This window comes from Olea europaea, chromosome 2 (assembly GCF_002742605.1).
Source record: "Olea europaea var. sylvestris chromosome 2, O_europaea_v1, whole genome shotgun sequence".
Taxonomy (NCBI): domain Eukaryota; kingdom Viridiplantae; phylum Streptophyta; class Magnoliopsida; order Lamiales; family Oleaceae; genus Olea; species Olea europaea.
The window spans coordinates 29,456,423-29,467,911 of record NC_036238.1 but is presented as its reverse complement, the minus strand read 5'-3'; the positions used below and the strand labels follow the sequence as shown (position 1 = coordinate 29,467,911).

General features: G+C 33.0%; 1 protein-coding gene across 1 annotated transcript; it reads left to right on the top strand.

The window, feature by feature from the left end:
- The first annotated feature begins 5,846 nt into the window (after window positions 1-5,846).
- Window positions 5,847-9,084, top strand: LOC111370124 (small nuclear ribonucleoprotein SmD3b-like). Its single transcript, XM_022991828.1, has 5 exons — window positions 5,847-6,139; window positions 7,441-7,493; window positions 7,667-7,733; window positions 7,820-7,876; window positions 8,740-9,084. Exons 1-5 carry the CDS (start codon window positions 5,981-5,983, stop codon window positions 8,800-8,802), a joined length of 399 nt encoding a protein of 132 aa, XP_022847596.1. The 5' UTR covers window positions 5,847-5,980; the 3' UTR covers window positions 8,803-9,084.
- Window positions 9,085-11,489: the final 2,405 nt, after the last annotated feature.

The window sequence follows — 11,489 nt, the reverse complement described above, 5'->3', positions numbered from 1 at the left end:
TTATTTTGCAATATATCATATTTACAAGGGAAATGCCGTTTTTATGCTCCATGCTTGATATCAAGCATGACATTGCCTTTGTTTAAAAAAATTGTTGGCTGGAATTTTATTATTATTATTATTATTTTCATTTAAAAATTGGCAAATGAGAGTTTGTCATGTGACAAATTGTCAAACTCGGTGTACATGAAGCATGATTATATTCACAAGGCTTCATGGACTCTCTCGCTTATAGGGGCAAGTCCCATGGGCCAAAAAAGGCCATGGCCTCTCGGTTAAAGAGGTTGTCCATACTTGACTCGTTGACTAATGGGCCGAACTTGGCTTGTTGAACGAGTCAAACTAAGCCTGGATGGTGGGCTTATAGATAAACTTGATTTGATTCATCGTCATTTGTCACTTGAAAATTGAAGAGAAAAAATTTATTGTGAAGATTCATTACATAAATTTTGAAATAATTTAATATAAATACTTATAAATACGAGAAATTTAACAAAAATTCTTCTATAAAGTAACACATTTATGAGAAATTTTTTTGCACATATACATGCTCCAACACTAAGTACTCAACTATGTCCGCAACTTATAGATTGATTCTTATGACGTTGAGTTCAATCGGATGAATCACACAATAGGCCTTCTCCAACTATTAGATTAAAATGGATGGCATGCTATGATATTTCATGCATGGTTAATGAAAGCGGTATATGTCTATTGAAGTTGGTGGGATTAGGTAAAGGAAAGTGGCTTTCTATGGTAGAACTCTTCTAGACCTACGACGAAAGGGTGAGCTTTCTCGTTTGAGCTCGATGAGTTGGGTTAAAAGGATGAAGGAAATATGACTAGTGCAGCATGCATGCTTTTGAAGACTTGAGGAATATTCTCAGGACATCGGTTCAATCTAGCAAGTCATTCGAGGCTATCAAAGTAACTTACTTGAAGTGGTAAGATAATAAGATGAATAATGATCCTCCGACAAGGAATTTTGACAAGTGTAGGGTGACAAGGTGAGGTGGCAGTGCCTCGCCTTGTATTTTTTTTTTTTCAAACTATCCAATCTTTTGTTAACACGTGTCCACCTTGATTTAGAGCGTGTCATTAACTTTGTTACTGTAGTACAATTGTAATAAGATAATAGATAAGATCCATAATTTTTAGGAAAATTTGCAGCAGCGGTCTCTAACATTTTCAATTTTTGTAAACTTTACCCTAACTTTTAATTTATGCCAACGAACGTCGATAACCTTTCGAAAATATGCAGTTGGGGGTCCAAATTGATGGAAATCATCCATTTGACCAATAGTTGACCAAAAAATTTGGTTTTGACCAAATTTTGTAAGGGTAAAATGGTAACTCCACAAAATTAACATAAAATAATTAAAAAAAGAAAAAGAAAACCAAACCAACCCATCCTTCCCCATCATACCCTGCCCGGTCCACTCTCTAATGAAAAATGGCTAGAACCCAATGGATCTGCCTTTCCCTTCTTCCCCACTCACACCCACACCGGTGGTCGAAATGGCCAACCAAAGTCCGATCATCGCAACCACATCACAATGCCAGCGCTGTCGCTCAAAGGTCGGTGCCACCACCCAAATTAGATTTAAATGAAAGTCAAACCTATTACAAAGCTCCAACAGATTTATGAAAAGATTATCATTTTATCAGATTTGATTGTGGTTGTGTGGGGATTTGACAATCATTAGTGAAGGTGGCGATTGGTGGAGATCCGATTCTTACATCTTTAGTGTTGACTTTAAGGTTTGTCGATTTTGAAATTGAAAATTGATGGGTGGGTTTTTGCTAGATTTTAAGTGTTTCGAAATTACAGAAGGTTTCAAAATGAGGGTGGATTTTCGATGTAGAGGTTGTTGGCAGTGTGAGATGGTAGTGGTGGTATCAATTTACGTGCGACGTTGTGTGGGTGGCGACGATGGCCATAGTTTGACAATCACAGTAGGTGAGTTTTATTTTCGAATAAGGTGTGAGTTTTCTTGGTTTTTATTTTCAAATGTACAATGGCAAATATGGTGGCGGTGGAGGGTGCCAGAGCTGGTAGTGGCATCAGCAGTGTGGGTCAAAGGTGGCGTGGTGACTGTTTCTGGTGAACCTTGTCGTAGAAGAAGAAGAACATAGGTGGATTTTATTGGGTGGGGGTGGGATGGGGTGAGGTGTTTTTTGTTTTTTATCTTTTTTCTAATTTTGTTTTATTTTTTATAATATGGATATAAGTAAGTTACCATTTTACCCTTACCAAATTTGGTCAAAATCATTTTTTTTTGGTCAACTAACGGTCAAATAAACGGTTCCATCAGGTTGGACCCCAGCTGCATATTTTCAAAAGGTTAGAAACGTTCGTTGGTACAAATTGAAAGTTAAGATAAAGTCTGCAAAAATTGAAAAAGGTTAGGGATCGCTGCTGTAGTTTTCCCTAATTTTTATCCACCCATCTTTCAAAACTAGTTTTCCGCCTATGCAATGCACGGGCTATATCATTTTTTAGGTAATATTAAATTATTAACGTGTCTAAATATTTATTCAGTTCTCTCAATAAATCTACAAATTTGATTAATTGTTTAAAATGATAAATAGAAATGTAATCTTCATATATAACACACTTTTGACATTAAAAAAAATTAAAAATTTATTAAGAAATTTTCTGAATGACGTCAAAATTTTTATTAGATTATTTAAAAAAATTAATTGATCGACAAGAAAAAGTAACAATAAGAAAAAAATTTCTAAAAACAATCGAATTTCTTTTATATATAAAAAATTTTCAGATGTTAAGATATTAAGATGAAAAATTAGTTGGCATTAATTTTGTGTTGCTATAATTGAAATATATTTTCTGGGGATAAGATAAATGTTCCCTTAATGCATAAATTAAAAACCAAAATTATTGGAGCTCATAAATCAAACATTATTTTAGTTTGACTAGTTATTTTACATATAAAGGGCTTATTTGAGGATAACTATATTCAATATAATTAAATCGTGTAATTAGTCGAATTTTTTATTATTATTCAATATCCAATTGATTTAATGAATTTTTTAATTTACGTATAATATTATTTTATGGAAGATTCTGCGATTGAAAATAAAATAGAGAAAAATGAGAAAAAAATTAATTTAATGGAGCCAAACACAAGCTAAGCCACAAGTATAATATTTTGTCACTTAAATGGGGTTGAGATTTTTATTTAATAACCCAATTTTGATAGATTTGAATTTAATCCTCCAAAATTTATATACATCTAAAATATTCAATAACGTCAAATAAATTAATCATCATCTTTTTGACTGAGTATTAATTTTTTTCAACATTGTGTAAAGTTTTACTTTGATTTATCACAACTATTTTTAGGAAATAAACAATATACATGATTTAATATACTCTGTGTCACATTATATAAGGATAAAATAGATTTGTATAAAAAATATATCAATTACCAAGGAAAAAAGGAAATTATATTGATAAAATTGTCGCGAAAACATAATAAACATTAATAAAATAATTGATTTTTTAAAGAAAAAAGGTCGAGTTATACGCATTTTTTAACACACGCTTGATGTACGTTTAACTATCTTTGATATTCATTTAAATCATTCAATGTATTTATTATATAATTATCGAAATTAAATTCGAGAGAATATAGAGTATTTATGATAGATTTTTATAAAAAAAAAACTAAATAAATCATCTAATGAAAAAAAATTTTTTTTTTTGATACTAAACATCATCTATAAATAAAAATAAAAAATAAAAATTGCCTAACGGAGCAACTCCGCAAGATTTCTCCTGGGTGCCAGGAGCAACTCCTGGCACCTAGGAGTAATTTTGCTCCTGGTATCCAGGAGTCTGAATGCCAAGAGCAAAATTACTCCGCGCATTTGCTTCGTGATACGCAGAGTTGCTTTATTGTTTTTTTTTGTCAAATTTTTTTTTCACTAAGTGATTTATTTATTTATTTATTTTTTATAAAAATCTACCATAAATCTTCTATATTCTCTCGAAACGCATTTCGAGAATTATATCATAAACATATCGAATAATCTAAATGAATATCGAAAATAGTTAAATGTATATCAAACGTGTATATTAAAAAATGCGTATATCTCGTTTTTTCTTTAAAAAATCAATTATTTTATTAATGTTTATTATTTTTTCGTGACAATAATTTTTGACATCATTTAGAAAATTTTCTAATAAACTTTTAAATTTTTTTAATGTCAAAAGAGACATCATTTAAAAAATTAAGAATTTCGATAACATGCTAACTTTATAAATTAATCGACGATTGTAAGGTAGTCGAATGTATAAATCTTCTATATTCTCTCGAAACTCATTTCGAGAACTATGCCATAGACGCATTGAATGATTTAAATGAATATCGAAAATAGTTAAATGTACATCAAACGTGTGTTTTAAAAAATACATATAACTCGTTTTTTTTTAAAAATCAATTATTTATTAATGTTTATTATTTTTTCGCGACAATTTTTATAATAAAAATATTATGTGATATAAAACACAAGATCAACTATCTAAGGAAAAAATTGTTGTACCCGATTAGTAGTGAATGACTCATGAGTATGCATGTAAGGGTCAAATGGATAATAATAAAATGCTTCCTGAAAGAATAGTAACTGACATGATAAAAAATTCCTACAATTTGTTGCCATAATTTTTGTCTCACTCTCTCATGATGCACGAGAAGATTTTTTTTGGAAGGAATAGCTACGGTAACTCACTTGTGTAAGTCAACAATGGAGACAATAATGTGGTCTCATTAATTTCATTTCTGGAAGCTACAACATCTAACGAAGTGAAAGGATATTTTTTAAGTGAACGAAGTGAAAGGATATTTTTTAAGTGAAGTTACAGTAACCGTCAGCAAATGGTTCTATAAAGTCAATAAAGACAGCAATAATACTGCCATATTTCATTATTATTTCCAAAAAAACTTTTTTTTTTGTGATGAATAGTGCATAACGAGTTCAGCTACAGTACAAAACCAGTTAAGTGTGAAACCGCTGTCCTAAGTTGAACAGTAAATATTGGATCCTCTCTTTTAAAGTAAATGGGATAATTATTTTTAACTTAATATTTGCCAAACAAACTTAAAGTTTAAAAAATTTTGAGTTAATTGTTCCAATGGTAACCGAGCATAGGTCCATGTCTTTGATCGACCACTAAACTTTAAAATGTTGAGTTTTGATCACTGAACTTAAGTCCATGTCTTTGAATAGTTACTGAAGTTTAAAATGTCGAGTTTTGACCACTGAATTTTAAAAAATGTCGAGTTTTGGCCATTGAATTTAGGTCTATGTCTTTGATTGCTCACTAAAGTTTAAAATATTGAATTTCGGCCATTGAACTTTGAAAAATGTTGTACATCGCTCACTGAACTTTGAAAAATATTGTACATTAGTCATTGAACTTTGAAAAATATTTTACATTATTTACTGCAAACTCGATATTTTTCAAAGTTCAACAGTTATGCTAGTGAGTGACGTACGACATATTCCAAAATTTAATGGCCAAAACTCGACATTTTAAATTTCGGTGAGCAATTTAATACGTGGATCTAAATTCAGTGAGCAATCGAAGATATTGACTTAAATTCAGTGATCAAAACTCGATATTTTAAACTTCAGTGACCAATCAAAGACATAGACTTTAGTTCAATGACCGAAGTTCAATATTTTTTAAATTTCAACGGTCAAAACTCAACATTTTAAAGTTTAGTAATTAATCAAAGATATAGACCTAAGTTTAGCGAAAATTGAAACAATTAACTCAAAAATTTCCCATGACACATATGCATAGGGCACACACTAAACCCTAGACATTATATCTTCATTTACACAGTTGCCCTCGCTTCAAACGCTATCGGAAGGGGCATTGCTACTTCAGATTTTGGGGAAAATCTGAAGAAAAACGAAGAAAAATCAGTAAATTTAGCGAGAAATTACAATGAGTCGGAGTTTGGGGATTCCGGTGAAGCTACTGCACGAGGCGTCGGGGCACGTGGTGACGGTGGAGCTGAAGAGCGGCGAGCTTTACAGAGGCAGCATGGTGGAGTGCGAGGATAACTGGAATTGCCAGCTTGAAAACATCACTTACACTGCTAAGGTGTGTATTCCTTGTATAGATATATATTTTTAAAAAAATGCAACGTGCTTAATTATTTCTGAATTTATGTTCATATTTTAATTAATTTCCTGTGCGTTTCAGTATTTATTACATTCTTGGTAGATCTTATAGCAAGTTTTTATATTTATATTTTGATAAACTCTAGATAGATCTTAATATTAGAGTTTAGAGTAAAAGATTGTAAGTGAATGATTTATTTCATTTTTTTGTATGCAAAATTGAAGTCAGGGTATTATCCTGTTTCGATGTCCTTAATATTGTTTCACGTTTACAATTTTCAAGGAGTTCTTTTCATTTTCGATTAGTGGCGTTGGACTATTATTTCTTCTTTTGACGATGCCCATTACTGTTTATTCTCATATCCACGCTTCATTGTAAATTAAGTTATTTGGATTTTATTTTTAGTTTGGTTGTTTGGTTATTATAATCAAGGTCTATCTTATATTGCATAATGAAGTAGTGGTGAGTAAATGGTAATGAAAAATTATAATGTCTGTCATTTCTTTCTCATGCTCAATTCTATGTGTCTGAACTTTGAATATGTTTGGACTTCTTTTAGTTCCTTATTTCTTTTTTAATCTCTACAAGTGAAAGAGAAGCATTTTTATCTTTGTAATGAAAATTTCTCATTAGTTTTGGTATAATAATGACTAGAGAAATTTTCCTCTTTATTTATTTATTTACAAAGTTCAATATTGGGATTTAAAAGATGCATAGGTGAATAAATATTATTATTATTATTATTTTTTCATGGTTGAAAGTTCCAATTTAAATTTTGAAAAGATGAAGTATTTATAATTTCTTCATCCTTGCATGTCCTTGGTTGTATTTACATGTAAAATTCAAGATTTTCTAATATTTAAACAATCTCTAGGATTTCATTTTAAAACAACGAGATGTCACTATTATGATGCATTTTTTAGAAATGGATTCTTAAAAATGAAGCCTGCTTGATATCTTAGAAGTTTCTAAGAGTATATTTAGGTTTAGTTTGTGTTTGTTGTCCTTTTTGCATTTAGCTCAATTATTATTTTCACTCTAGTTTTGTGCCTTTGGAATTTCTAATTGTCGTTTTCAAGTATTGTCTACATGAATTGAAATGAGCTGTTGTTTTCAAATTTATAAAACTTATTATTCATATTAGATAGAATGAAAAGGAGTGGTATGCTAAAAGTTGAACTACTAAAATATTTCAAAGTGATTGTTGATGCAAAATCTTGAAACAAATTAACTTCTAAGTGGAACTCTTTCTGATTGCTAATTTTGTTCAATTTTTTCAGGATGGGAAGGTTTCACAGCTAGAGCATGTTTTCATTCGTGGCAGCAAAGTCAGGTACCACATAAATTTGCTGTTAGAAATTGTTTTCTTGCATCAATTTACTTTATTTTATTTTTTTGTTTTTCATTCATTTTATTTATTTATGTATTTATTATTATTATTATTATTATTTATTATTATTATTTTTTTGTGTGTGTGGATCTTTATTAATGCTGATTTTTTACCAGATTCATGGTAATACCGGATATGCTCAAGAATGCTCCAATGTTCAAGCGTTTGGAAGCTAGAATCAAGGTACCATTTTATTCTGCCTGTTTGTGTTCTTATTTTCTTTTGCTAAGAATTCCCTTGCCGATTCATTTGACTTCCACATTTTGAAGGGCAAGGGTTCTGCACTTGGTGTTGGTCGGGGGCGTGCTGTTGCTATGCGAGCTAGAGTAAGTTACCCAGCGTTGCCCCTCTCCTTCCTTATGGCACAGTCTGATATCTATTGTCCAAAAATGGTCTGGCAGTTGGGTGCTAGAGCTGTATTTTCCTTGTAACATGAGCATCTTTTACTATATGTTTCCCATATGTCCTAGTGGTTATATGACAGGTCGATTCTTTGTATCAGGCTGTTGTAGAGATGTAAATTATGTTGTATCAGGTAGTTCTTTATATCAGCCTGTCATGGAGTTGTGAACTGGGTAAAAGCCGGGTTGTGAGGCAGCTGATTGGCATGCCCAAAATAGTCTGGGCTCGTACCCATTGCTCGTCACCATGGTTTGTGCCAAGCTGGCAGATTATACAATTTTTCTTTGATCAAGTACAAGCCTCATCATGGTCCTCCATAGCTGAGTCGGCCAAGCCATGCTTTTCACACCTGCACATTTTGAAACTCGTGCTGTTATTTTCTGCCATATTTTCATTTATTAATCATGAGTTCAGCTGTGTCTGAGGGTATCCAAATGTTTCAGTCACGGAAAGTAGAAATGGAGTTAAAATTTGCTGTCCAAAATAAGCTGTCCAACTTGTTGTCCACCCGATGATTTATTAACACATCACTTTAAATTAAAATGTCCAACTTTCCTCTCACTGCCACTTGTGCTTCAAAATAGTTGTAAAATAATATGTCAATGAATTATTGGTGGACAGCAAGTTGGACAGCCAAATTTGGACAATAGATCTCAATTTGTAAAAATGAACTTGTTGCTAAATAACTACTATAACCAGTAGAACAAGAAATGTAAACATTGTTAAATACCCATAATCGCTTATCACTGTCAATATATTTACCTGACTCAAATTTCTTAATTGGCAGGCTCAGGCTGCAGGTCGTGGAGCTGCCCCTGGCCGGGGGGTCGTGCCACCTGTGAGGAGGTGATCACTTCCCAGATTTGGCATCTCATTGGTTCTCCTCAGAAGTATTGTCATCCACTAGTGATAATTTAATGACCCTTGTTTTCTATGGTAAAATCATCGGTGCACAATGAATTAGCTTATTTCCCGTAATAACTTGAAATGGTTTTCAGTTGGATGTAATTGCTACTTTAGCAACTCTTCAGATGTGCCTTAATGTCCTCAAACCTTGTTTTGTAGTCTGATTGAACTTTTTGGAGGTAAATATTTTATGAGTATTGCAATTTTATTGGCCGTGATATTCAATAATTTTGAGTTTTAAGAACCGCACTCTATGGAGACTAGACAGACAGAACAATGGAAACTCAAAATTAGTGCCGTTTTCTACCAGTACTGTAGTTCTGCATATAGTTCAAATATTTCCCATTGATATTGAGGATTCCTTTTTTGCAACTTTTGTTGTTGGAAATATGATATGGTTCAACAACTACCTCCATCATATATGTCCAACGTTCAATGTGATAATTTCAGAGGGTTTCTGATTTTGTTCTTTTCAACAAAAAATCGAACTATCTTGATTTCTCTAAAATATGTGTAGCGATGGTTTGAAGCAAACCTATGCTCAAAACACATGATGATTTTAATATTTGAGAAATGTGCATGAGAAAAAGTAATGTACTTAATAATAGGAAAAATTGTATTGGGACATTGTGATGTTAATTAAATAGAAACAAACTTTTGAATGCATGCTCGAAAATGTTGGGAATTATGATAGTAGTATGTAATTATGTTTTTATGCATAATCTAATCTTAAGAATACTCTTTCGTGTGTGTGCGTGTGCAGAGACGGATGGGGGGGGGGGGGGGGGGGGGGGGGGGGGGGGGGGGGGGGGGGGGGGGCTGTAGCCCCCCTCTCCCAGGTCCAAGAGTTTTTTTTTAAAGCTATTTTTTATTTTTTTGGGGGTAAAAATTCAGATTTTTATGTGTAAAAATTTTTTTTTCCACATAGTAGCCCGGTTTGAAATTTTGTAGCTCGGTCGTGGATCCAATCCTGGATCCGTCCCTCTGTGTGTGTGTGTGTGTACAGGGATGACAACCGCGTTCGTTGGCTCTGGCCACACGCGGCTCGGGTTGAGCCTTAGCTCGGGCCGAGCCCCATTTCAGGAAGTCGGCTTGAGCCTGGCTAGCCTGTAAATTTAAAAAAAAAAAAAAAATCCCGCCGTCTGTTTGACAGTTAAAATAGCTACCAAATAGGCAGCTAAGAGGAGAAAAAATAATTTCTAGAAAATCGAGTCGGCTCGGTAAGGTTCGAGTTGCGAGCTAGGGTCGAGCATTAATTTTTTGATTGAGCTTTTGCTTGGCTTGACTTGTGACCAAAAAAAAAAAAAAAAAGGCTTGCCTTAAAAATGCTCGAGTCGGGAGTTTAGGCTCACGAGTGGACTCGGCTCATTGACACCCTTATATATATATATGAATGATTTAATGAGCATTACTTATCTTATATTAAGCATCAGCGACATGTTATATAAATTCATTGCTGAATTTTAAATTTATTTTAAATTTTGAAGTCCACCATAAGTTTATATACCAATAAATTTATATAACACGTTACCGATACTTAACATAAAATGAGTATCAATGCTCATTAGAACATTCCTATACGTATTTACTTTATATTTTAGGATAACCGTTTGGCACCTTTTGTTACGACTGTCACCATTTTATGCTTGGAATCAAGCTTCCAGACATTGCCACCATTATCCGAATTCTACCAATAGCATAGTCGTCACCATCATAACTCAACGTATTTTGACAAAAAATAATCCACATTGCCAATTAGTGTCTTCCTCCATCATCGCGGTTGCCACGGCTCATGCGATGCCATCTACCACCACATTCATGAAATCCACTCACACCATCATAGCCACCCCCATTTGAGCACCTTACCTAAATTCCATCGTTGAAAAACACCAAATTTAAAATAACAAAATCCATTTAAGCATGTGTAGTCCATGTTGGCAAAAGGGAATGGACAGTGAGCTGAAGGAAGAAATAGATGGTGATGGTGGCGACTAGGACAACAATAATGGTGTTATGAAGTGGTATAATTGTTCAAAACCAACAATTAAAAAAAAAAAAAAAAAAAAAAATTAGGCCATGCGACCAAGCCATGCGACCGCTTGGAACTCTACCGAGACCATATGGTCTCGGTAGGATTGTACCATGCGGTCGCATGGTACAGAAAAATGACCGTTGGATCGTTTTTTGTTGATTTTTTGGTGGCTTTTCATCCATAAGGTGCACCACTTCGTAAAACTATACTACTTGGCTATAAATAGGTGATCTTGGGTCATTGAAAAATGTTGAAAAAACACTTATTATATTGATCCTTCTTGAGATCAAATCCAAAAGATAAAATACCCTCTCATATTCATCTTTTCTTTGTGTTCTTAAATTTTAGAGATTCAAACAAGTGTTTAGTGTTTGAATCTCTATAAGGCTTGATTAATCCTTCAAACCTTTTGCCGGATCACCCTTTAAACACCAAAATAGTGGGGGCAAAATTCGTTTGAGGACAACAATCAAAGATTGTGTTTGAGCCTTCAAAGTTCTTCATATATCCTTTGCCATTTGTTCATCTCCTATACTTCTTTCGATAATTTTTCTATTTGTAATTCGTTCTCATCTTTGGTGGAGTAACATTATTTCCAA